The sequence below is a fragment of the Fistularia commersonii genome, chromosome 28 (genome assembly GCF_037954325.1).
Source record: "Fistularia commersonii isolate RoL2024-O1a breed Wild chromosome 28, RoL_Fcom_v1.0, whole genome shotgun sequence".
NCBI classification, from domain to species: Eukaryota; Metazoa; Chordata; class Actinopteri; order Syngnathiformes; family Fistulariidae; genus Fistularia; species Fistularia commersonii.
In genome coordinates, this window is record NC_141311.1 from 1335010 (window position 1) to 1362431 (window position 27422).

Genomic DNA, 27422 nt, shown 5'->3' on the forward strand with positions numbered 1-27422 from the left:
GTAACTACGAACGTGTGCGGGAAACGCGAACGTTACGCCGGAGTTGTGTTTTCTGCGGGAGACGCGGCGCCGACCGGGAAGTTTTGACCGACCGGAATACGTGCGGGACAACGCGAGACCGAGGCTCATACGGATAACTTGTAAGTAACCAAAGCAGTGGTAATCTTGTCTGTTAGCCTACGGGGGTGCGGGGCCGGCGGGAGCCTCGGGCTGGGGCCGGTGTCACTGGTCCCGTACTCGGCTTTTAAAACGGTCGTGCCCCGCGGTCGTTCCTCCGGAGCTCCGCGCTTCTCCAAGCCGGAAAACGAGTGACGAGAGGCGGCTAGCTGCTAGCTGTCGACGCGGTCCGGTAATGGAGGTGACGGTTCTCGACCTTTTGCCGTTAACTCGCCGTTTTCTCGGTGACAGCTCCCCGCCGTGGCAACATTTTAACGGGTTCGACCCGAATAAACCGCCGGCCCGGAACCCCGACCGGGGCCGGGTACAGGCGCCCCTCCGGCCGTCCTCGGTCCTGGAGCGGTCCGTGGTTTGGTGTTTGGCCGAACTCCACGGCGTTTACCACGGGTAAGCACACCGCTGTGTCCAGCAGGTGGTGTCCTCCTCCAAGTCACACAGTCTGACAATATACTTTTATTTTCCCTTGTATCTGTATATGTAATACTAGATGTAACAACAACAACAATAATAATAATGATAAAAATAAGACATCCATAACAGTCACACAACCACACACCGTCTCATTCACAGGTCATTTTGCAACCTACAATCATTTAGATGTCATCTCAAACATACATATCTCTTATTCACAAATCTTGGCAGTTTAGGATCTCCATTGGACCTCTTGCATGTGTTTGAGGAACCGTGAGGAACCCCATGCAGACACAGGGAGAGCGTGGAGGCTCGGTGCAGAAAAGGCCCCCCTCGTTGCTGTGAGGAGGAAGCGTTGCCATGCTACTCGAGCCGCCCAAAGTCGGTTTATTGTTCCTTAAATGTTATTCTTGGTTGTCTGGTTGAAGTAGGAGGTGTTTGTAACATGATTATTCCTGGTCTGTGTTCGGTTGCGAAGGAGATTTGCTTGATTCGACAAAGACGTTAATCTCCGGTTGTTATCGGTCGTTGCGATCTCAGATTCGAGGGGTGTTTTATTGTCGTATGCACGGTGTGCAAACTGGAAATGGTAAATCTTACGAGATCGTAACCTCTGACGACATGCTCCCTTGGCGGCAGCCGGAGGGCGTGCTGTGGAAGCGGCTCTCCTGTGGACTCGGGTGGTGGATGCTCTGCGGAGAGGCCGGCGGAGTCCCGGTTGGCCTCCATCAGTCGCCGCTATCTTTTTCCCCCCAGGTTGGTTCATGTGGACTCCGGTGTCTGTTTCTTCAAGACACAAATGGCTCCTCTGCGTTATGTTTTTCCACTCGTGTTTCTGGACAAGAGGAGGGGAACTCAATGAATGTGAAACATGAGCCAGTGGCCTTTTTTATTTGATTTTTATTTGACTCCAACATAAGACAACTGCCATGGTCTTCCAGCATTTTCTTCCTTCACTCAGGAAGAAGCCCAGCCTCTCCTATCAATAAAACACCGGGAGGGGATATTTTCATTCAGTCACACACTCTGCGTTGCTCTGTGTTGCGGTGACTCCTGGTCAAACAATCGCTATTCCATTTCCTTTTTATTTTATTTCTGCATTATAACCAGGCATCTTTTGGAGGTCAACTTCTAAACCGTGAGAAATATTCACAAAGCTTCTGTCTCCAGGGAGATCTTTTATAAGTGACGCGCCTGTTGTTGCAATGTGGCTTGGACAAAATAATAATAAGAAGAAAAAGAAGAATAACTTATACTATTCATTAGTATAATATGAATGTGGTAAAGTATTGTGCCGGTATAGAAAGGTCAGAATACAGAATAATTGCAGTCTTGTCCCTTGCTATGCTATTTCAATTGTCCAAGTAAAGTTTGTTGTCAATACAGAATAAGAAATATTTTATTGATCCGCAGGGAAATTGTGTACCTGCCATGTTTCAAACCTACACAAGACTGAAAATGCATTTCTCTAAGACCCACAATGCAGAAGGAAACAAGAAGATGCATAAATTCTCATTAAACCAATGTGTTACTGAGTTTTGATGTGTAGCTTTCGCCCCAGAACACCTTCAGAATATCACACAGCACGCCAAAATGGACGAACTAGCAAAAATAGGCAAAACTCTTAACTAAGTTAATACAAATAACATTTAAGTATTAAATCTCCGGTCTTGGAGTGTGAAAGGGCACAACGCAGGTCTCAAACTTTGAGTGACAGTGTCATTGACAACGATAACATTATCAACATGTTTGTGTATATGTGTGTGTGTGTATATATACACACATATATACGTTTGTGTGTGTATGTATGTATGTATGTATGTATAATATGTATGTGTATATATATGTGTGTGTGTGTGTGTGTGTGTGTGTGTGTGTGTGTTGTGTGTGTGTGTGTGTATATGAGTTTTTTTTTTTTTTTTTTTCGAAAATGGATTTGTTTTCGAGGATATGACAGGCCCCCGCTCTCTAACGGTGGCCCTCGGGGGCCCCAGCGGCGGGGAGCGAACAATGGTGCGTTCAGGTCCCTGCCCCGCCGGGCTCCGGCCTCTGCTTTCCGCCAATAGATTCAAAGCGGGCGCCGCGGCCCACAATGGCCGGCCGGGGGAGGGAGGACCAGCGCGCCGCGCCGCTCCGGCTTTGTTACGCCAGGGAAGCCATTTTGGAAATCTGCTCGTCGTGCGGCAGCGCAGCGCACACACACACACACACAAGCGAGCGCAAGTGCACACACACACACGGGCTACCCGCAAACTTTTGGGCTCCATCCACGCACGAAACAACCGTCGGTGCGCCGGGAGGGATCGGCGGCGGCGGGCCGGGATGCCGGCGGGAGTTTACGCGTCCGACGTGCCTGCAGGGAGCGGATCCTGATCTTTGGAGATCTGTTTTTTTTTTTTTAAAGAATGATAAAGCGTACGGACTGTAACCACACGGGCAAGTTGGCATGCTGCTACACACACACACACACACACACACACACACACACACACACACACAATCTCTCTCTCGCACACACACGTCGAATATTTCATCTCCGTCCGGTACCGTCCGCTCCTCCATGAGCGGATCGCGTCTCCTTTAACCGCCAGTGTTTTGACAACCGCCGCCGTCTCAGGCCTCGAACACACATACACACACACACACTCACTCACACACACATCGGCGTTATTAGTCAACAGTGAATGCCCCCCTCCCCCGCCCGTTATGTTGCGATATGTCGCACAGTCGCGACAAAGCGTTATTTGACGTGACGTGCAGACCGTGCAGGTTATTGTGCGTCGCTGCGCAGGCCAGTCAGTTCTTGACGGGGCCGTCTGAAATATACGGCGTCTAAATTTAGCACTGTCCACCCCCAACACACACACAAACGCACTACATGGAGGGGGGAATTAAACCCGCCTCTGTGCGGGTTCAATCCCCGCACGGTGCGGTTCGCCTCTGCGCAGGTGGCTCTGCGTAAAACACGCGAAAGGAGCGTCAGGAATCTCAGTACTCGGTCTGAGGTCCCAGTGTTTTGGTGTGTGTGTGTCTGTGTATCTGTGTGTGTGTGTGTGTGTGTGTGTGTGTGTGTGTGTGTGTGTGTGTGTGTGTGTGTGTGTGTGTGTGTGTGTGTGTCCGGCCTGTTACTGTTCAGCCTGTCTCCGGACCAGGAAGCTTTATTCTGGTGACACTGCAGTCGCTGGAAGAAGGTACATGGCCTGGCGTTGCGCGGCTGCAGTGTGCACCTCAGGTTCCCCTGGTCCATCATCCACCAGAGGATGTTTGGACATTTGGTCCTTGTCTGGAGTTCGAAGTCCCGGCTTTGGATTTGAAACCATCGCACACGTTTGCACATAGATTCCGTGAGAGCCGTCTCCCTCCCGGCACCACTTCTGTGATGCTGTGATGTTGAAAGAAAATCGGTTGTGGTTTACGACCAGAGCGGCCCCTGTGACGCTCAAACCGCCGCGTTGGCCGCCGTCGTCGTTCTCCAGTCGCCCCGGATTCACGTTTGCGGCTTTTGCTAACCGGCTGAAGTTTGCCGCGAGGGGTTTAATGCATCTCCCCTTGTTGCTCTGCGAAAGTGCAAAGATAATAACTCTATTTGTGGAATTGCTCGACGCGCTCGTCGCTCCGTGGGAAGTAAAACCTTCAGCCCAGTTGTTTCCCGCCCATCGCATAGCTCCCGGCCCCACCCCTAGCTTTTATAATCCTGCCTTTTTTTTTTTTCCCTGTGTCTGACCTCACAAGCAGTCACTGTAAGAGTAGCCGTCTTGGTGTGGAGTCCGCCCTCAGCAGAGCCAGAGAAGGAGGGAACCCTTAGCTTTCTCTGTTCTGTCTTCCCCAGCCCGAATGCCAAAGACCTGAGAAGAAGAGACGGGTTTCAGCGTCACCGGAGTCGATACTCTTGTCAGCAGGGAGCCGAGCCAACATGCAGGAAGAGGTCGGAGTCCCGTTTTTGTTGTTGTGGTCGCCCGGAAGCTTCCGTCTTGAACCGGCCCGGCCAGTTTTGTTATTATTTTCACTTTCCGACAGAAAATCCGAGAGGCGATGTTTAAAGAAGAAAACTAGTTTTGACTTGGAGGGCGGCGCTACGAACACATTAACTTGGAAAGAGGCAGAGTCTTTGCGCTGGTTTAGACAGCCAGAACTTATTTAACTTCATCCTTATGAATCAGGAGACAGGCTGAACATGGCAACGTATGCATTTTATGACTGCGTGCGTACGAGTGTGTGTGCATTGTTCATGTTAGGTTTTGCCTAAGGAGTCCTGTCCCTTCCACCTTTTTGGCTCTTGCAGTATAAGCAAAGGAGAATGACCATGGATTTTTCTCAGCTGCACACATACACGCCACCGCAGTGTGCCCCGGAGAACACCGGCTATACCTACTCCCTCAGGTGAGAACCCGCGGAAAAGAACTGCGACGCGCTCTCGGACTCAAACCCGTGACGCTGCGGAGAATCCTCGTAGAATCATGTGCGTTTCACCTTAAAGCTGCTTTTAATCTGTTTAAGAGGTTTGCATCGTAGCAGTCCGATGGCTATTGTTGCTCGTGAGTTTAGCAGCTCATATTAGCTGTGTGTCCTATTGCAGTGTGTCAGTTGTTAGCCAATTGGGAAAGAGCAAATGTTTTCTGTTGTTTGGCCCAATAGCCTTATGTCAGAAATATAAACACAGTGTCCAGGAATCTCCTAAGATAATTCTATTCAAAGAATCTTTATTTTGAGAATAATTGGCAAAGTGTGTGTTGTGACTCAGCTTGCGTTGATTGCCAGGCTGCTGACTCACAATTGTGACCTACGGTATCCTTCCTCTTGGACTCAGATGTGTTTAGATTCAAAGCGTCGTCACACACGCAGTGTAGAAACCTGTTTCCCTGTGCGGCGAAATTCCCGCTTTGCTGTCCGAAGTGCATTTGGATATGTGCAGATGGGAAATAATAAGTGTAAACATTATTATAAATATGAACAATGGTAATAATAAAACATTTGAGTGCAGCTGGTTGTGCAAGGATGAGTGCGGTTTACAATTCACTGTCAAGTAATCATCGTTTTTTTTTTTTTGTTTTGTTTTTTTTTCCCTGCAAAGTAAAGTCAAAGAAATATTTATTTTTTTTCTCTCCAGAAATGTTCTTGTGGTTGGGATGACTCAGCGTCATGTGTGTGTTTGTCTGTGTGTGTGTGTGTGTGTGTGTACATCCAGATAAAAACACCCAGATAAAAATGAATGAGTGTTCTTTAAGTGATTTGGTTCCATTAGGGTGAAGTTTATGTGCTGCCCTTGACCCCCGTGGTCAATCCTCTCTTGACCAGTGTCTCCTATGCTCTCCACATCTGGCAGGGTGGGCGCGGTTCACACTTCATTAAGAAAAGTCCGTGCATGTGGAGAAGCGGTGCTGTCTGTGGCGACGAAAAGTGTGTGTTTGTGCGACTCGCTTCAGGGAAAGGACGTGTCTTTCGTTCTGTCTTCGAGCCGGTTTGAGAGGACCTCGTTCTGAGACGGTGGAGGTCGAGCAAAACCCGTGATTAGGTTTTTCAGCGATATCCGGTTTAAATGCACGAGGCGAAGGAGCAGCGAGATCGGCGATCAGGATCGGCAGGACAGGAAGAATATGAACAAATCCAGGCTGCAGGCCCGTAAATCATTTTGAGGCATATTATTTGTTTAGGCGGCTCGGTGGCGCTTGCAACCCACAGCGAAAAGGGATGCTGGTCGGATCCCCACAAAAGGGGCTTTCTGTGCGGAGTCCCTATGTTCTCCCTGTATCTGTTTCCTCCTGCAGTCCAAAAGCATGCAGGGGGTCCGTTGGAGACCCTGCAGTGGATGAATGTCCCCGCATAATATGCAGAGACACCCTGAGTGCAGCGTCGGCAGTATAGATAATGAACGGATGCATTCTTTGACGCGTTCCATGTGTAAAGTGTTTCCCAGACCGGAGGTGTTTTTCACGTTGCGATAAATGAAGTGGATGTTGACGTGAGCGGCAAACATGGGGATATTCTCAGTCCATCGAGAGGCGACGCAGAGCTTAAGCAGCCGCCCGTAATCTATTATTTTCCCTACGGCCCCGCGTGGATTACGGTATCGGCGTCCCGGGCCTGCTACCGTACGCTCTGCACGCCACGCTGGCTTGTACGGCAGCTTCCAGGAGTCGAATACGCCCTCCCACACGCACAAACTATGTAAATGTTTACCGTTAAACGTCGCACAGCTGCACTTTCAGCAGTAAGAGCTCCAGTGTTTTACCTGTGGCCTGGGACGGACGGACTGGAATGTGCTCTTTTAGTGATACTTGTTTCAACGCCTCCAGCTCTTGCGTTAAAGAAGTTAAAGGTCAAAGTGTGCAACGTCACTGATTTGTGGTTTTGTGACTGATAAACATCAACGCTAAGGAGACCCAGTGGAAGCCAGGGCACAGTTGTAATGATCGGTGCATTCCAGCCCAGGTAGTTGGTGTTGTGCCCCCGGGGCAAAGCGGGAGGAATGTGTGTTGGCCTGGAATCCGCCAGGTAGAGCGAGAGGTTGCAGCAGGCCAATGGTGTTCCTTTGAATGTGGTCAGCTGAGAAGCTATTAATGAACCTCGCAGTCACAACTGTGGCTTCTGATCCCAGGATTAGACTAATACTTTTTGCTTCTTGACCAGTGAGTTTGCAGGGTGTGTGGGTTTTTATTAGCTTCCCCGCTGCAGCCGAACGGCCCAGAGAAAGGAACACAGTGCTTTGCCCGCGGCCGCCCGACGCCCGTCTTTCCACGTACGTATCTGCGTTTATTCCGTGGTCGGCGCCGAGCCGGTTAGCTCAGCGCAGCCTCTGTGACGCGGCGGTGTAAAGGCGGGAGTCAGGTGACAGAAACGGTTGGCCCAGCTGTTGTTGCTCCTCAGAGGAGCCGTGACAGGATTGTTTCGCTGAGCGGCCGACAGAAGAGCGCAAGAAAAGCCACCGGCTAATCACGCTCTGTTTGCATGTGCACGCCGAGCGCTCACATGCAGTCTCCCGAAACGGTTTGAAGGTTTGAAGCCTCCCGACGACACTCTTGTCTCAACCGATGTCCGAAACGCTCCGGAAGAAAATGGCGAATATAGATTTTACAAGCTGTGTGGAACACACGTCTATGCAAATCTGTCTGGTCCAGACCAGAAGTCACCTGTTTTCTTATTTCATCAATTGACATTTTTCATAGATAATCAAGTTAAAACCGACATTGCTGTCATGACAGAAAGGAACCCTTTAATCTGAGAGCAAACAAATTTTGCTTTTTAAGGAGGCCGACTTGCAGCGAGCACAGGTTTGCTTTGATTTCAAAATACATCAGTTGGCTACTGTTGGTTATTTGTGATTTAGAAACCCACGGGAGATTAGGTGTATTTTTGTGTTGCTTTTATTTGTTGTTTTTCTTAATTACCGCACTATCCTTTGGTTAAAACAGCCCGGCTTTCCATGACACGACCTTGCATTTTGATGGAATTAACATGTGCGTCTTAGTAAGTGGATGCTTGACACCTGATGTGGTCGGGAAACCTTTTTACATAAAACCACGCTATTAATTCATTCCTGGAAATGTAGCAATGGGGTTTTCTTAGGTCCACTAATGCCATGACTTGAATTTGTAATCCAGTCAAGTACGAACCGCCTGGAAGTTTTACAAAAGATAAAAATATTTACCGGGCGTCGATCTGGACTGCCTGTAGAAACGCTGACAGAGCGCCACAAAGAGGCCGAGGTCTGCGGCGTCCGGACAGACCCTCTATATTTCATGACGCTGGAAGTGGGTCAGTGGGGCCTCTGGTGCGCTGACCTACACAACTGATAGAAGAATGACGTTGGCGGTTAAGTGGTCTGAAATGAAGCGGCGGGCCCAGTGAGACCCGACGGCAAATCCACGCTGAGATCACTCGGCCTCCTCCTAAAGGGTCTGAAAGCGTACGTAGCGGGGACCGGGCGAAAATAACAATACGGGTTATTTGAAATTCTTACGAGCGAATCAATCCTAACGTAAATCTGGAGAGCAGATATGAAATATTAATCTAGCTGGCACTCCCCAGTGAGTGCGCCCGGTGTGCCAGGGCGTGTGGAGCGTGCCAGTTGGACAGCTGCAGCAGAAGCCTGAAAAGATGCAAGTGAAATAAACGTCTGTTGGCTTTTGCTGTTCCATCACGTAAAAGTTTGCAGCGGCAGATTGATGATGAGTATCTCCTCGGCAGGACCGGCTTCCGTATCGGGGCGCACATCTCGAGCAAACCTCTAAACTCAGCCCCCCGGTCCCTTTCCCACAAGCTAGGAACCGTCATAAAGTCGTCTCCATAGCAACCGCGGCAGCCTGGAAAGGCATATGATGCGATCGCTCGCGGGATGGAGGACATCCGGCGCGTGTCCACGCGAAGGAGAAAATGATGGTGTGATGGAATGATCCCAATCTGTGCCAAGTTCTGTTCCCCCGTCACCCCCAGCGGAGGGGCTGGTGGACATTTTGAAGGTCCTCTATCATCTGGTAAATCTAGACCCAGCATCCCCTGGGAAAGAGCTTTCGCTTCTCTTTCGCAATTTCAGGAAACAGGATGACAAGAGCGTGCTTTGTTTATGCTGAGATTGGTTGTTTTGTTTTGTTTTGTTTTTTTTTCCTCCCCAAACATGACCGGAGGCTCTCGGAGCCGACTTTTGAGTAATTGACTGCAGCATATCTTCAGTAAACACCACAAGGTTGTAGGGAGGAGCTCGACAAAAAAATAAATCAAAGTGGGCGGAGAAAACATACTTGGCTCTCACACAAACCACAGAATTCCAAGACAACTAATTAATTGGCAACGTTTTTGACTTTTTTTTGTTTTGTTTTTTACAAATCAGCCTGCAACCTGGAAAGCGGCTCAGTGCCGTGCAGTCCATCGGGGTTGTGCGACTCCGAGCCTGCTTCCGATATTGCTGTTGTCGAGGTTTCTCTAGCTATCAAACCGCAGCGTGCAGAGGAAAGAACGAAGTCTATCGTCGCGGAATTCGCTTTTAAAGAACTGGAGTGTTCAGAAGATGGGACTGGTTTCAAATTCTAACTTCAGACTTGCTAGATTGCGTGCCAGGGGGCTGCAGATAAGGGTCAGCCGCGGATCTGGGCGGCTGTGGTTCAGTTATTAGAGCCCTGGGCAAGACACTAAAATCCCATTTGCCGCTGTCTGGTTAGTGCCTGGCATGGCAGCTTTGCCACCGTGTGTGTGTGTGTGTGTGTGTGTGTGAGAAATCCAATGTTAAGTGCTTTGGCTTCTTAAAGCTCTACAGCAGGGGTGTTAAACATACGGCCTGCCAGGGGGTCCAATCCAGTCTGTGGAATAAATCTATAAATTGAAAAGATACATAAAATCATGAACTACTTTTTAAGAATAAAATGCAGGTCCTATATTGTCTGTTAGGGCTGCACTGTTTGAGTCAGTGTTTGCAACACGGCACATCGCCATGTGATGTGAACTGTTGTTGCTCCTCAGGGGAGCCGTGGCAGCAATGCGGTTTCCAGGTCTGTAAAGAGTTTTTTTTACTTATTGTTCGAAATGTACCTGCTTTTCTGTTTTAACCAGACACCCTCAAGATGTCGTTGAAAAAGTTGACATGGAGTGTGGTGGTCCAAGAATAATGGACCACTTTTTATTTGTTGGTTGATGTTAATAAGAAATTTGTTTGCTTGGTATGGATGCAGCGAGTTTCGGCGCCACAATGTGACTCACCATGGCGAAAAATACTACAAAATACACAGAAGTGAGAAGACAGAACTGAGGCATAATGTTGTTGAAATTGGACTTACTTTTCTGAATGAATCACAGGTAGTTCGTGTATTCATTAAAGGAACAGTTCATCACATAAGATGATTTTTATAATTTAACTGTTCACCTTTACACTAAAACAAAGGAAACATTTGGAGTCAGTGTTACTTCAAGGTAATTACGCTATGATTTCACGGCTCCTCCTTGACATCAGATTAGGACGGATGTGGCCCTGAACTACATGCTGTGTGTGGAGACCAGTTATCTTTTTGGTGTGTGTGTGTGTGTGGGGGGGGGGGGGGGGACATCTGCCTGTATACAACTTATCCAAGTTGTGACGTTTCAGTTTACAACATTTCTCCGCACCAGACCGCTTGACTTCTAACACGGTCCTGACAGAACGCTGTAGAAAAATAGACCAAAGCTCTCAGTAATCTCCCCTGGTGTCATTTAAAATGCACATACTTAATAGAAATACCATCCAAATCGTGAGAAAGTGAATGCACTGAATACTAATGGACGGTTTCCTGACGGCAGCTCAAGTGTGTGTCCAGGGGACACCGGGAAGCAGGAGAAAATGGTGTTTTGGGATGTGCGCTATACAGGAAGTACACAGTATCCTCAGAGGGCTTGAGTTTATCTTCACACAACATGATGGCCACCAGTGTCCCCGTCTGCAGGCTGCGTCACACACCGTTTGGATTCCTTTAGACGATTGGTGTTCGTAGTGTCGCTAGCAGAAAGAAGCTAAAAAGCATGTTTTTACTGGGGATAAATCACAATGGAAATAATGTGGAACAATCAGCATTGACTTTTAGCAAAGTTTGGAAAACTGGTCATTTATGCTTCTCTTGCCTAATTTGATTTTGTGCCGTCGACAAACATGACTGTCTACCTTTTTATGAGACGGCAGTTAGAAAGCATTCACAGCTCAGATGTTTGACATTTTAATGTAACTGAACGTATCTGTAAGGCAGTTGGATGCCAATCGCTTTGGCTTTTAATAGTAAGAATCATCTGTGTGTGTGTGTGTGTTCCCTTTTTGGCAATGTGACAGGACTTTCATGACCACACTTGTGGTTTTGAATGCAAGTTGTGCTCAGCGTGGTTTTCATGACTGAGCACGTTCTGACTTTTGCAGGGTAGCTCTTGTTTTAATGGATGGGTTGAAAAATGACTTGGGTTTGCACATTGATGACTCAGCCGTGTCTCAGCAGGGAGAACCGGCGTCCCTCCCATCCGAAGGTCGGCGGTTCGATTCCCGGCTCCTCCCAAGTGTTCCCCTGCAAGACCTGGAAGCCCCGGCTGCTCGCGACGGTCTGCACGGCAGCTCTGCCGCCATCGGTGTGCGATTTCTAAGTGGAGAGCGTTTTCCCACTCACCGGGCTTTTAAACCGGGAGGCCGCAAACAAGCTGCGCTTTCGTCCCCACTTTTAGGGCGGGAAGTGTGTTTTATAATTTGCGCTCGCTCGAGATCAATGCTGCAAATTTGCAGGAAGGCAAAGCTTCCTCCGTTATTGGTATTATTCGCACATTCGTCGTCCAGAAACCTTTGAAGTGCAGGAAAGGGTCTGGACGGGCGTAGCATGCAGGGACGCATCGAGGGAGCGTTTCAGGTTATTTGGCAAAACACTGAATTATTTCTCATTGGCGAATTCTCCGCATGTACTGGACGTGCAGAGGATTCGAGATGTTTCTCACAATCCCATGGTAAATATAAATTGCACGAAGCTATAGACTGATGTTTAGGTAGCAGCACAATTCTTGTTTTTTTGTACAGTTCAGTGCAAAGGTCAGTAGGAAGTAACATAATTATATATGGACAATAGCAGCATGATGGTTTTCAGTGTTGCAGTAAAAAAAAAAGATAAGAAAGCGATAATGTTTGGATATGTTATCAGAGTCCAGAGTCAGACCTGACAGTCCGATACTGTCGGTGAGCCTGGCGGAGGCTGGCGTCGCTTCGCTCACAACCCGGGGACGCTTTACGGGTATTTTGCATGTCTTGTTTCTTTTCTTTCTTCCTTTCACGTCTTAAAATGAACCTCCATGGAAGTCATTTCATCGAAGGCCTTCTTTGAGATGCGGCATTTTTTCTTCTGGTATATAAAGTGGGTGAAAGCTGAGCGGGTGGAAAGCCCCCCCCCCCACCCTCCGAGCAAAAGCACTAGGGTTTCATTTCCTCTGTAACGGAGGGATCTTTTTCTGGAGAACTCTCGACAACCGGTTCTGCCGCCGTCGCCGTGGCCCGGTGCCGTCAACTCTTAACTGTCAACTCTCGGTTCTTGTTGACTTCAGGCTACGGCGTCTCGCCAAGCCTGTTAGGCGGCGACACCGAGGAGACGTCCCAGCCCACAGGCAACTTCTTCATTAATGATTTGAACATATTCAGCGTGTCACAATTACACCTCAAATGAGCTGCTTACATCCAAATAGATAAAAATATACCGTCCTCGACTCGCCTCTTGCTTTCTCACTGCATCTTGCACCCGGGCAGTTGTTGATTTTTTTTTTTTTTTTTTTTGCTAACATGCTAAAAGCATGTTAAAAAATTGTGTGGATGTGCATCGTAAGACGGCAGGCTGTGCCCACCGAGTGTGTGTTGGATCAAAGAGTAGTGCTGCAGGAGGACACTTTCCAGGAAGTCGAATTGTCAGGCGCAAAAAAAGAAACAAAAAAAAAGTCTTCACAATTTTGTGTGTGTGTGTGTGTGTGTGTGTGTGTGTGTGTGCGTGCGTGTGCGCTTTCACTGCCTCCTGAAAGCACTGTTGGTCTCTATTTTTACCACCCAGATCGATGTGGATGCCTACAACCAAAGCCTCTGCCCTGTAGAATAGCGCAGAGCGAGCGTAGCTACAATTTTGTTGTCATTTTTATATCCATAAACTATTTTTTTATTTTATACCTGAAGTCGCAATTTTGATGCTGCGACCCCACGTGCCCCCCCATTTGTCCTTTGAAAGATACTCTGATTCTGAAACTCCACTCCGGGGTGTAAAGATGGCCCAGAAATACAAGCACTAGCGGGAGATGGAGAACATGGGCTTTTCCTTTGTTTGGGCTGCCTGAGAAGGGATTCTCAGTGGCTGTGTACGCAATAAGCCAGGTAGACTCCAGGGAAACTCTTTAAAAGCCTTGATGCGAAAGATAGCCGAGCTTCCCCACCTCCGTTTTTCCAATATGGATTTAAATGATATCGTGGCTTCACTTCAGAAGGCAAAGGTTTGATAGCTAGAAAAACCTTGTTCTGTGCCGGCGGCCTGGTCTAATCTCAGCTTGGCCGTCTCTCATTGACTCCGTCCTCGCCGGCCGCTGGTAAATATCCCGCTTCGGATATCTGGGTCACCCACAGGTGCGTGGCCTTAAAATGCCGTGGAAAAACACTCTTCCTCGGTTTTACGTCCAGTGTTTATTACAATTTCAGAGTTTTCACCCGCTTGTAATTTATCGCCGACGTCCTGGCGGCAACCGGACTTGATTCTTGAGTCTCGTTACAATGCCGGTAATTATCTCCACCGCGTAATCCAAGTATTTATAACATTTACACAACACAAATGATTTCAGCGTGCCAGTGAGCCTGTTTGCAGCCGGATTATAGCGTACAACTGCACTCCAGTCAACACAGACTTTCCCTTGCATGGGTCTTTGCAGAAGTATGGGTTGATCGAGCGACAGAAATGCGTCCGAGCGGTCGCATTAAAAGCAGATATGATGTGTTTATGAAAAGTATATTTATTTCAAGGCCTGTGTGCATGCATACACAGCCGCCGGCTCTAGAAAAACTAGCGCGTGCTAGGCTACATAGTTTAGCTCTGACCTGCTAGACCAGCAAAACAGAAATGTTGGAGGTGCTGCCGTGGGCAAGCGTCAAGAGGAGTGTCAGATGGAGACGCAGGAAGGATGCAGATGGAAGTCGAAAAGCACATAATTGGCTCTCGGCAGGAGCGCGTAATCCCGGAGGTTTAAAACTTCGGGGGAAAACACAAACACCTACGTGCACGCTGACCACGTTCCCGGGTTCAGTCCTTCTGGCGTGCGGGCCCCGTGAGGGAAAGCGCCGCGCCAGTGGCCCCGACTGGGGCCGCGCGCTCGTCCCTTAACCCAGAAAGCCCTTCTGGAAAGGTCCGCGATCCATTCTTCCTTCCAGAGACAGATAAAGTCAGTTATTCTGCATGACCTAGTTGAGTCACCCGCCGGGTGGGATCACAGCGTGGCACGCCCATCTCGGCCTGACGGGGCGTCATTTCATTTTGGACCTTTTTGGGGGCTCTGTGTGCCGTCACACACAGGACAATAGAAAGGTTATCAATTTTTGTTTTGTGGCACTTCAGCCTTGGTGGTGGTTCTCTGCCAAGTCTCGCTACTTACTAGTTGGGTACTTTTGTGTGTGTGTGTGTGTGTGTGTGTGTGTGTGTGTGTGCACTAAAACAGCAGAGTCCTATCAATAGTCTCAATGTTGGTTCCGTTGGCTTTGGCGAATGCCTCCCTGTTGCTGGTTTGAATGTTGGCCCGGCTCCTCTGCCTCGTGGGCGGGGCCGCGTGAGTCACAGCTGCACACTTAATGGTAAAGTTAGGATTTACGGTCCCGTGTGTTTCCACTCTCTGCTGCTGTTGGGTCAAGGCGAGAGCGATACTCGTGCACACTTGTGTACAACTTTCCTGCGCATTTTTGTTTTGTGGTTTATGTTTTTCCTTTTTTTCCGAACGGGTGCCTATTCCGCTGCCTTGTTTCTCCCCTCGGAGTGACTCATTTCCTACCAGGCCCGTTGCCAGTTGCAGGGAACAACAGCGTGACAGCTATGTCTTCTCCCTGAATGGACTGTTTGTCTCTTTTGTTTGGCTTGAAATCTTTTTTTTTTTTTCTTTCATTTTATTTCCTCCATGTGCGTTTTGGTGTTTGAAGCCCTGAAGTTTAACGGAGTTGAAGGTGTTTCTCGTCACGTAAAGTGTTTCACGGTATGTCTGACTTTATGATCATGTATTTGTGCTTAATCGCTGCCGCCTCCTCGACCCCGCAGCTCCAGCTACTCGACGGCGGCGCTAGAGTTTGAGAAGGAGCACCGAATCGCCCCGGTGTACGAGTCGCCCAGGATGTCGCGGCGGAGCCTGCGTCTGCAGACCGGCGCCGGTCTGTACGGCACTGACGGCGTGAACGACTTCAGCCAGAACCAGAACCACAGCAGCAGCAGCAGCTACACCACGACCAGGAGAGAGACGCGGTGAGATCCCGCCGTCGGTCCACGGACGTCCGGGTGTCCTTTCTCAGTTGTCCGTCTTCTCCTCTGGACACGCAGAAGTAGCAACCAGGTGTTCCTGTCTCTGCCCTGCCAGGACGCTGCGCAGCAGAAAGCTGCAGTCCGGCTCCAAATCCACATCCTTGTCGCTGAGCCAAGCCCCAACTCCCAGGAAAACCCTGTCCTTCTCCACTGTCAGCACGCCGGCGAGCGGCGGCAGGGTTCAGGAAAGCAGCGCGGTCCTGCTGAGCGCCGACGGCGACGAGACCCACCTACGACAGCGCGCCGCCACCACCACCGCCACCACCACCACCACGGACATAGACGGACTCTGGGGTCAGTGGTTTGAAAGAACTCTCAATTTTGCAGAGGATTACAATTGTGTTAGTTCATGATTCTCAAATCCAAGTAACGAGCTAGTCCTTATAAAGCTGCAGTTATCAAACCAAGGGTTGTTATGCCGTCAAATCGAACTCTACAAATCCAAATGGGAAAGTACTGTAGCGTAGTTTTCTTACTTTCACCGCATATATAAAGGCATAAGAAGCATTGGAAATAGTTGAATGGGAAATAGTTAGCGTCCTTATAATACAAGGATTTGTTTGGTTGTTGTCCTAAAAAAATCACTATAATTTCTGGACTATTGAGCACACCTGAATATCAGCCGCCCTGGCTAAAATGACAAAATAATATATGTGTACATATATAGGCTGCATTTGTCTATAAGGCGCAGGTGTCTACGTTATAACATAAGATATTTACACGGAAAACTGTTACACAGAAACATTTTCTAAACTTTTAATTCAATACCTAGCGGTAACATCCACAAATACGCACTGAAAATGCTTTTTTCCCGAACGGTGCCTGTAACACAGGTGATGAAAAAGATGAGTAATAAATAAAACAAGGAGAAGTCCATCCATCCATCCATTTTTATTCCAGCTGATCGCTATATTGGTCCTCCTCCTGCGCACTAAAACCGCTAAAGTCGTTTTCTTCGGTGTCGGAATTGAACGGCCTCAGAATTTCACGGTCATATCATCGGTCCGATGTGACGAGGCTGAATGTTTTGGCGCCGTAAAGTTTGTGAGCCCCCAAAAATCCATAAATTGGCTGCATCATTGTTTAAGCCACAGTGTTCAAACGTGTGGGGTAGCGGCTCATAGTCCGGAAATTATGGTAAATGTTCAGGACGTACCTTTTTGTCTTGTGAGGATAGTTAAGTATATATGCCATTTCCTGCGAGTTAGTGTCCGATACATCATAAAAGATGTATTTTTTGAGGAGGGGGCTGCGATTGACTGTTATTCTGTTGTGTATTTCCCAATATTTGCGCCCTCAGAGCTCATAGCTTTATGAACACACAATGTTTTTAATGCCAGGCAACTCATTGAATTTGTGGGAAAGTCCCAGGAGTGGCTGTGTTTTAATTCTAAATACCTCCCCTGCATGTTTTACACGTCCCGAACATGCACAAACACAGTTCTACTATTGTTACTACATATAATAGTTCTACTATAATTTTATTCCTAAAAAAAAAAACACGGTTACTTTGCGCAGGAAGGAGCTCCTCCGTCGACCACGGCTCGACAAACGTCAACGGCGACGTCAGTTTCAGCGCCTCCAAATCTCACAGCAGCTTCGCCAACGGCTACATCTGCAAGGACTGCTCGTTCCACTCGCAAAGCACGGAGTCCCTCGCCGAGCACGCCTCGTCGCCATCTTGTCAGGCGGCGGAATCGTCTGGCGATCTCTTCTCGTCCCCGTCGCGTTTCACAAGCATCTACTCGAGAGACCGAAGTTCAAGGAGCAAGTCGGGTGAGACGCCGAAAGTCGGACGTGGTCCCGGCCGTCCGACGTCAGGGGATCTAAACCCAGTTTCTCTGCAGGCGTCCTGTCGTCCGTGTCCAGCTCCTGCGTTCACCTCGGCCGGCGAGCCCTGGCTCCCATCGTGACCTTCGTCGCCTTCCTGTACGCTCACGTGCTGCGGCTGGGCTCCAGAGCCAGCGCCACTAAAGGTACCGTTTCAAAGAGCCTTCATTTCTGTCCCGCTCCTCTTTTCGAGATCTCCAGACCAGTCCTACTTTTTTTTCTTCTTTTTTTTTTATTTTTTTTTTTATTCATTGAACCTTTCCCCCCAGCATTTCCAGCTTGTGTGTTTTGACTCTTATGTGTGTGTGTCTGACTATGTGTCCGTCTCCTTGTCTCCCAAACCAGGGGTCCTCACATCCTTCTCAGACTCGCTGAGACAAACGGTGTCCTCCAGCTGGCATCAGCTGTGGCTGTTAAAGCAAACCACTCTGCACAGGATGATGGGCTACAGGAAGAACGCCACGGAAGGACAAGGTAGGCCTCGGAATTTCATTTCACCGGGCCGATGTGATCAGGCTAAATGTTTTGGCGGCCTGAAGCTCGTTACCCCCCCCAAAAAATCCATAAATTAGCCATTCATTGTGTAAGCTGCAGTGTGAAAACTGTGTGTGGAGTTTATAGTCCAGAAATTATGGTAAATATTTTTTTTTTTTCGTGTGTGTGTGTGTTTTGTAGCTCATTCGAGTTATTGTGGAAGCCTGAATGTGAGGGATCTGGTGACGGAAGACGCCTCACATCTCAGTCTTAATGGTTCGTTGTGTAAGTGAACGACACACACACACACACACACACACACACACACACTCTCTCCATTAGCTTTTGGCTGCTGCCTCCAGCGCGACATGGATTTTCATCACGTTGTAAACATATCTAATGATGATTGAAAGACCACCCATGTCCCTGAATCATGAAAATGGTGGCTTAAAAGCGGCAAAAAGACATTTTGAAATAAAGCGACACGGCTCTGTTTGCTGCATGATGTGGAGTTTTGTCCACATTGCGATACTAGGTACATTTTCACCCAAGTGTTGGGCGTGCTCTCCGACCACCGAGCAGTGAGCAAAACCTGCTCAGCTCGGCAATTCAGATCTTCTCCGAGCCGTTGAGAATGAACTTCCTCCTGTGACAGCCGTCGGTCTGCGAGCCCCGTCCCGACCGCTCTCTCCTCGCCACTGTTTTTATTGATAGAAAAGCATTTGGCACGCTTGAGCTGACGTTAAGCTGCGGGCACCTCAGAGCGCCGTGTCCGTGAAGAGGAGGAAGGAACCAGGATGCTCAAACAGCCTGACGCTTACTAATAGCAAATGTTGTCCATTAAAAAAAAAAACAAATATTTGCAGGATTATGATTCTCCACACGTGCGCAAAAGGCCTCATGCAAGCCATTTCATCTGAAGATCATTTTCATTTTTTATTCATCTGGCTTCCATCATTTGCACAGTTGTTGCTTTTTGTTTGCAAAATCCACCCCATTGTGTTCATTCAAACGTCCCTGTGTTTATTTGTTGTCATTTTTTTTTTTTTTTTTTTTTTTTTTTCTCGTTTTCTGTTTGTTCGCCCGCCACCGCTTGGGTCCCGACGCAGGCGACGACTGTAAAGGGAAGCAGTATTCCGAGACACACACCGTCCTCGTCACACAGCCCTCCAGGCCCCGCCGCCTGGCGGGAGCGCTGTGGACCCTTCTAGCTTACGCAGGTTGACCGCACGTTCATACGTCTAAGACGAGGTCTGGTTCAGATAAGTCTCCCGCCACGCTTCTTCTTCAGCTTATCGGTCCGTTGCGTGATCCTCAGGTTACTGCCTCCTGCAGACGGGCGAGTGTGTGGTGCGAGCAGGGAAGTCCGCGGGGTCGGGGGTCGTGGCCGTCGCACAGCGGACGCTCTACCTGCTGTGGATGCTCCTGACGGCTCCAGGTTGGTGGCCGGCTTTCCCCGAGCCCGACCCGTCTGCTTCTCACAGGCTTCTGATCGGGCTCCCGTTTGTTTTCGTCTTCCCCGGCTCCTCCGGTCCCCGTAGTGAAGGCGTGCCGGGGTCTGCTGTGGTTCCTCACCGAAGGCTGGTACCGGTTCGTGTCGCTCGTGTCTCTCCTCAACGTGTATTTCCTGACTCGGTGAGGAACCCCGACAGCACGCAGAGGGGAAAGATTGCATTATTTGGCAGCTAAATGGTCTTTCCGGATGTTAAAAGTACCTTTTTCTGACCTTTTCAGATGCCTTCCTAAACTCTGGAAGCTCCTGCTGCTTCTTCTGCCTCTTTTGCTCCTCCTAGGTGAGTCCGCCAGCAGCTTCTCTTTACACTCAGTGAAAAATAACCCAATTAAAAGCCAGGCATGGACTCCGGGCTGTCGGAAGGCAGCAGATTTCCGAACCGGCACACGTCCCCAGTGTGCCACCATTCAGGTGGTACATTCAGGTCGGCCTCCCCGGGGCCCCCGGTGAGGAGCCGTCCGCATCAGCCACGGCAGCAAAGAGCGTTCAATTAAAAAGGGGAAGAAAAAAAAAAAACACGAAAGCGAAAGCGAACGGTAACGTTGTTAAAAGGATGCAGGTCATCAGGGCGGGTCCGGCTCGTGTGTCGTTAATTTACTTTGCCGCTCTCGTTTCCCTTCCTTTGCTGGTTTGATGGGAAACAAGCGCAACAATAAACACAGAAGATACCAGCGGGTTCTCCTTGGGAGGAAGGAGGGCCGAGAGGATCGGGAAAGCGTCCATCAGAGGGACAGCACATGTTAGATGTTCTGGAGATGCGGTTGCTAATATTGCATCTCTTAGTTTGTGATGTGGGTCCTCCAGCGGTTGAGTGGAATTAAAGCCCCTCTTTTCTGCTCTGCAGCTTTATGGTTGTGGGGTCCGTCCACTGCTGCCCTTCTCGCCTACCTTCCAGCCATAAACCTAACCGAGTGGCGTCCCGCGTCTCCAGTCACCTTCTTGTCTCGGCTGATGCCCGCCTCCGCCTCGGCTCCCGCCTCCGACTCCATCCGGGCGACGGAGGCGCCCCCGGTCCAGACGCCGGCCGCTCTCACACACACACAGGCACCGGTGAGACGCGCGGCTAATAATCCAAAATCTCGATGCGTTAGCGGGCGAATGATGACCAATCATCTTCCCGACCCCAGCCCGTCCCCCCGCCGGCGATAGTCTCTGCCGTGGACCTGGAGCGCCTGGAGCGCGTGGAACGCCAGCTGGCTCTGCTGTGGGAGCGAGTCCGGCAAGGCGACCAGACGCAGGATGAGCGTTACGCCGACGTCACGGCTCTCTACGGCAGCCTGAGGGAGAAGATCCACGCCGAGACGGACCGGGAGAAGCTGGAGGTCTGGGTTTCCTCACTGCTGGAGCAGAAGCTCGGCCTGCTGAAAGGAGACCTGGAGCAGGAGAAGACTCTCAGAGCGCAGGTAAAGGCCAGGCGTCGCCGCAGCCCGTTTAATGCGGGCGAAAAGTGCGAGGTGTTTCTTCACCGTGCGTCCCGTTCCTCCTCGTCCTCCTGCAGGGAGCAGAGCAGCAGGCGCTGCACCACCAGAGTCAGACGGCACGGCTGGCCGGGTTGGAGACGCTGCTCGCCGCTTTGACAGCGAAGACCGAGGTACCGCGCATTCACGTGTTTAGAGCGGAGGTTTCTGGAGTCGGTCACTTTTGTGTTGTCGCTCGTGCACCGTTAGCACAGTTTGTATTAGCGTCTTTCCACCGAAAGGCTTTTTTTTCCCGGTGACCTCCGTGCTCTGCGTTGCCGCCGCACCTCAAAGCTCAGGGAAATTCATTCAAAGCAGGACGGTGACGTTCGGGGAAGTGGTAGCAGTATCTGCACCGCACCTCCAGCCCAGCAGACTCAAAAGTCTTCTCCTCAGAAGAGCCTGGACCTCCTCGTCCATCCACTTCCCAATACTTTCTCTTCCTCCTCCGTTCTACTCTTCCCAGATGAAAGCAAAAGCGTGCAGAAATTAATTGAGTGAAGGTTTGTAGCTGAGCACAGGATCTAAAACGCAGAAATGCCGCGAGGGTTTTCCACCAATCAGTGGTTGGTGGAACAACTTCCAGAGCTCCCCAGCGCCCTACAAGAATTCTGGGTAATTCTGGTAAACGTCCAACTCCCAGATCAGGCCGTGTTTCCAGGGAAGGTTTTCTGTCCGAAGCCCAGAAGGCCCTTTCCAAGGCTCTTTGGAAACCCGGGTGACCAGGCGAGGTGGAGAAGAAGCGTTGCGGTACAGGATGAAAAAAAAAAAAAAAAATGGTGCAAGTTTTCAGAACCTCTGGTTAAAAAGTTCCTGCGCTGGGAACGGGGCTCTTTATTTTTTATTTCAGAGTATCCTGAATGTGAAATGAAACAAAAACCTGATGGAGAAGTTGGTGTGAAGACACCACAGGTTTGGAGGGAGCAGCAACGAAACCAAAATAAAGACCATGTCGTTAAAAAATGAAAGATCAAGATACGCGGGGAAAAGAGAGGGTCGGAAAAACTAGTTTGGGTTTTTAGATTTAAGTCTGTGGAGCAGTCACGGTGTGCGAGGGGGTTTTCAGCACAAGAACTGCATCTCCTTCCCACCGGAGTTGTTTTCTTTTCCGTTGGTCGGCGTGTCCGTCTCCGGTAACGGTTGTGCTCGGTGGCTCCAGGGGCTCCAGCAGAAGCAGCAGCAGTACGAGCACCAGCTGGAGCGACGGGAGGAAGAGGAGGTCCCTCCGGCAGAGGACACGGTTCCTCTCAGGTACCTTATCCATGATTTCTTAAATATGTCCAAGTGTTGCGCGTTAGCTGCGGCTCACGTTTGCGTGTGGCGTCGCTCCCTCAGTGTGGCCGTCAAGCAGGAGGATCACGACGCTCTCCTGGCAGAGGTGCAGAAGCTGGAGCTGGAGTTGGGTAAAGTGAGGCGTGACCTGCAGGGCGTGGCGGGGTGCAAAGGGAAGTGTGAGCAGCTGGACTCCCTGCAGGACACCGTAAGCCGCCCGCGCTCGGGCTTTGTTTCCCCGTCTTCAGTTGCAGACGGCGCGTCGCTGCAGATGTTTCTTTCCTCCTTTCCCAGATCCACGCTCAGGTGTCCTCCCAGGTACGCCAGGAGCTTCGGGCTCTGTTCTTCGGCAGCCAAGGCGCCGGAGATGAACGGGGGGAGCTGCCCGAGTCTCTGGTTCTCTGGCTGTCTCAGCGCTACGCCGGCACGTCGGACCTGCAGGCGTCGCTCGCCGCTCTGGAGCAGAGCGTCCTGAGGAACGTGTCCCTGCAGCTGGAGCTCAACGAAGCTCGGACCCTGGGAGAGCTGGAGGCCAGAACCAAATCCATCGCGCAAACCGTGACCGGGGCCGTGCGGAGCACGGTGTCCACCGAGGGACTGACGGAGGAGGTGAGGAGGACCGAGCGGGTTCTTCTGTCCGTATCATTGTCACCATCTAGATCCTCCTCTAACCGAACGGGGGTTTGTTTTCCAGCAAGTGAAGCTGATTGTGCAGAACGCGCTGAGACTTTACTCCCAGGACCGGACGGGCCTAGTGGATTATGCCCTGGAGTCCGGAGGTGAGATGCCCCGCCGGCATCGGGGTCGCTTCTTCCCCGTCCGTTAACCCTGGAATGGAGGGACGGGATTATCGGCTGTCGGCGCTCTGCTCTCTTACGTAACCATCATGTAGACATTAGTCTGACTGAAGGACAGCAAGGTATTAACGGCAGAATCTCAGGCGCCGCTGATCCTCAACAGTCAGCCGACCTACATGGCCGCTTCAACTCTGTGTGTGTGTGTGTGTGTGTGTGCGGTAACCTCGGCTCGATATTCTTTGACTTTAAACAGGGATCTGTTTCCTTCTGCTGACCCCAATTGTTGTTTCTGTGTGAATGTCGGTCACGTGGCGCAGGAGGAGGATCGTCCTCGGAACTGAACATTCCTGGTTCCATTCCCGTCTCCTCCTAGTGTTTCGAATTGTTTAGCAAAACACCGAACCCCTAACTGCTCCCCTGGCACGGCTAGGCAGCATGCCAACTGCTCATGGTTCATCCATGATGGGTTCAATGAAGAGGAAAAATATCCGCAAGGGATCAATAAAGTATAATAAAATAGAAATAAAAAAGAAGTTCCCTGAAAACAGAGGTTCCCAGCCCCGGGCTGTAAAGAAAGGGAAAAAAATGGTTTAAAATTGAAGGCATTTTATTAAGGGTTTGTCGGCGAGCTAGCCATTGCTAAAACGGCCCACAAACAAACATCACCGGAGAGCCTATTGGAGAAGATGAGACACCAGAAGGGTGCATTTAAAGAGCCGCATTTAAAAAACATGGCAACAGGACATTGACACGCTCGGCTAGCTTGTGGAGCCATGGAGCTCTCAGAACAACCTCATGGACCAGGTGCTATGCATTCAAAGACAAGCCCTTGGAAAGACTTTTAAAGAAAAAAAATATTTAACATGAAAAACAAAAGCAATTAGAGGGCTGTAACACGATTACGGAGCAGACTGGACATAAGGAACACGGTGGGACCGTCGAGTTGCAGGGAAAATAGAGGAAGTTATGAAGTTAATTAAAAATGCACCGTGTAGTTCCATTTTTATTTTTTATTTTATGCCCCTCTGATCCGCGAAAAGTGGTGCGGGACGACAGAAGGTCAAATGACAGTCCAACACATTATTTGTCTTTGCAAACCGAGTAAATATGTTCCCTTTGCTAACGGTCTTCACTCACCACCTTTTTTGTTTTGTTTGTGTTTTTCCGTCCAGGCGGCAGCATCCTCAGCACCCGCTGCTCCGAGACGTACGAGACCAAGACGGCGCTCATGAGTCTTTTCGGCTTGCCGCTCTGGTACTTCTCTCAGTCCCCGAGGGTCGTCATCCAGGTAAGATCCAGCAGGGAGGGGAGAGAAAACTGTTTTGTTTTTTACAGCGCTGACTTTTGTTGCTCCTCCGCTCCGTCAGCCCGACGTTTACCCGGGAAACTGCTGGGCCTTCAAAGGCTCCCAGGGTTATCTGGTGATCCGCCTGTCGCTGAGGATCCTCCCCACGTCCTTCTGTGTGGAGCACATCCCCAAAGCCCTGTCGCCCACCGGGAACATCACCAGCGCCCCGCGCAACTTCACCGTCTTTGTAAGCAAGCCATCACACCGCACCGTCAGAGCGCGTCCATCCTAAACGCGTCACAAACGCGGCGGTTTTTCTGCCGACACAGGGCCTGGATGATGAGTACCAGGAGGAGGGGCGGCTGCTTGGACAGTACACGTACCAGGAGGACGGGGAGTCCCTGCAGACCTTTGCCGTGCAGGTAATTCAGACGGTCGCATCGCTTTCTACCACACTGGAACACCAACTTAGGGGTGCGTCGCACGTGCCGGTTTGCCGAGACACGAGCTTTGTGATGCGAGTGGAGATCTGAGCGTTTGACACCCAAGAGGCCGATCTTGAAGTGGCGTTTAAAAGACGAGCGAGGCGTGCGTGTTGTGAAAATACAAGGTTGTCAGGACATGTTTACAGTGGGAACATTCGGAAGACGAGGCGTCGGAAGAGTCGATCGAAGCCGGTCACGGTCGGTTTGACGGTTTTAGAAAGAGGAGTGGCTTCACTCCGCCCATAAGTGGAGTTTAGACATAAAGTGCTCGAACTCCATTGTCTATTTTTACCCTTCTTGTTGGTGTCTCTCCATTCGTATCGTCTCTATTTTTATCATTGCTATTGTCACTCTGTTGCTGTTCTCATCCTTGTTGTCATTTTGGTTGTCTATTATCACCCTTGCGGTCTTTTTTAAATTTCTTTCCTCCATTCTGTTGTCTATTCTTATCCGTGTTTTTGTTCACCCTGGTGTCTATTTATTTGTGGATGTCTTTTGCTATCTTTTAATTAAGTCTCTCTGTTTATAATTATGCTCATATACAACGGGGCTGTAATTGTTACGTTGCTGTGACATAAAAAGAATTTCCCTAATTGGGATCAATATAGTATATCTTATGTATAGCAAAGTGTGTACGTTACAGTTAGCAGCATATGGTAGCCAGTTAGCCGTCTTTATCGGATCATCCAGGTAAACAGGCTTAATAAAACCAATGCATTTCATCACGTTCCCGTTTGTTATGTATGATTATTTTTTTCAACATTATTATTTCATTAATAAAGTACATTTTTTAAATTTAAAATCACTTGACAAAACCAGGGTTATGGAAAGAATTAGTAGCATTATAATTCATTTCAATCAGGAAATTTAATTTGATATATGAGACAAATGAGTTACAAGCTCGGTCAAGGTATCACTGTATTTGTGATGTCGGGTTTTGCATAATCCTCCCGCCGTGTTCCGGTGTCTTCCAGGAGCATAATGACAAGGCCTTCCAGATCATCGAGGTGCGGGTGCTTTCCAACTGGGGCCATCCGGAGTACACCTGCCTGTACCGCTTCAGAGTCCACGGAGAACCACGGCCGCAGTGAATCGCGCTCCCGTCGGACCCCATCTGTACATAGCTTTCAACGGTTTGTGACAAAACAGAGATTCGGAAACACTTTGGGATGTTTTTTGTTTTTTTTGTTTTTTTGTACGAGGCAAGAAAGATTTGGATTGTTGGAAGAATGTGGCCAGACTGAAATCACGGACGTGCGTTGTATCGTGGAGAGAATGGCAGGAACGTGTGAAGGATCACAGAAGCTAAAAGTCAACTTTTTTTTTTTTTTTTGGTAAGACATCTCTTGCACTGACTGAGCCCACGACGGCAAAAACTCCTGAGCAGACAAGTCCATCCCCCTCTTGGCACCGTGCACTGGCAGAGGAAGGTGGACCTTTTTGAGACGGGGACGAGACTCATCGCCACCATTCCCGCTAATGTTCTCTCATCCTGATGTGGATTTTTGTTCTTTATCATCTGTAATTCATTTTGTTTTTCTCGTTTAAAATTGTATCTTTTTTTTTTTTTTTTTTTTCTCATTATCAGAGGTGTTGCGTTGTTCGCTGTCCAGACATTTTTAAGGTTTTAAAGTTGGTTTCGAGTCTTTGCGGCGGTGAATCGAGCGAATCGGGCAGCTGCTGTGTTCCAAGTCCTGACTGCATGCACCCACATAGCCATAGCTAACATTTGCTTTGTTTGTTTGGTTTCTTTTTTTGGGCCTCAACCTGCTAACGACGGACGCCCGCGAATGTTTTCTCGAGGAAAACCTTCTTAACCGGCACGGTAACACTATATAACCACTGGCCTGAGCTATGTTGTGACTGGAGAATATATAAATATATATGTTTGGCTATGGATTGACTCAGATGTCAATTCCAGCATGTGACTTATTTGTTTGTTTTTTTTCGGAACCAGTCTTTTTAACATGGAGATTTCATTACCGATCAGACCATGTCCTCTCTGAAAGTCCGAGTCCAGTGCCTGGATCAACGCTAGAAGATAATGTTTTTCGTTTTGTTTTGTTTTTTTCCGTTCCTATCAAGAGCCAATGAGATGTTTCCCCTTTGCTCAGTTCTAAACGTCCTCCTCACATGGACCCCCCCATCTTAATACCCTGAAGGAATGTAAACTGTACATTGTTGATAGATTGTCCTTTATAATAACCGCTTTTATCCGTGTTGCTTTATAAAGTGAGCATCCCATTATTATTGTTGAATTATTTCTACTGTTGTGTTTTTTGGGGGATTTTTTTCTGCTTTTATGGGATAATGTCAGAGGATGAACTGCGCCGGTGTGTTAGATGTGTTTGTGGCACCAGTCCTCACAATTTGTTGATATAAACTAGGGGTGTGAGTAATTATCAATCTTGGCTACAGAAAAGGGGGCGGAGGGTTAATCGTTATGTACAAAAAATGTTTTTCACAGTCTTTATTTATTAACAAGTCAATTAGTGACTGCAAGATATTATTGCAATGTATATTTTGACAAAAAAAAGCTCTTTTCGGTGCATTTTGGAATCATCTTGGGATTTTTTTTTTTAAAGATAAATGGCTATTTTTGTTCAGTCATGAGATGACATAACTGCTTTGGAATATATTCCAATAAAGATTTTAATTTTGAAGGTTTCGTCGAGCAAAGTGGTCAATCGCACCTAAATCTGTATATAGATGTTGGAAT

General features: G+C 49.0%; 1 protein-coding gene across 7 annotated transcripts; it reads left to right on the forward strand.

Annotated features, from left to right (window-relative positions):
- sun1b (Sad1 and UNC84 domain containing 1b) lies at nucleotides 1-27366 on the forward strand. 7 transcript variants are annotated; one of them, XM_086176391.1, is made up of 24 exons: nucleotides 1-140; nucleotides 4418-4513; nucleotides 4871-4968; nucleotides 15330-15530; nucleotides 15643-15881; nucleotides 17106-17363; nucleotides 17435-17563; nucleotides 17763-17891; nucleotides 18093-18176; nucleotides 19001-19111; nucleotides 19210-19329; nucleotides 19433-19526; nucleotides 19626-19684; nucleotides 20249-20454; nucleotides 20532-20807; nucleotides 20903-20995; nucleotides 22021-22112; nucleotides 22197-22341; nucleotides 22428-22742; nucleotides 22828-22912; nucleotides 24103-24218; nucleotides 24298-24465; nucleotides 24548-24640; nucleotides 25678-27366. In XM_086176391.1, the coding sequence occupies exons 2-24, from the start codon at nucleotides 4502-4504 to the stop codon at nucleotides 25792-25794; spliced, it is 3240 nt and encodes a 1079-aa protein (XP_086032517.1). In that variant the 5' UTR covers nucleotides 1-140; nucleotides 4418-4501; the 3' UTR covers nucleotides 25795-27366. The 7 variants fall into 7 exon arrangements, with proteins under 7 accessions (XP_086032517.1, XP_086032521.1, XP_086032522.1 ...); XM_086176390.1 differs by lacking the exon at nucleotides 1-140 and adding an exon at nucleotides 2582-3024; XM_086176392.1 differs by lacking the exons at nucleotides 1-140; nucleotides 4418-4513 and adding an exon at nucleotides 2500-3024.
- The last annotated feature ends 56 nt before the right edge of the window (nucleotides 27367-27422 follow it).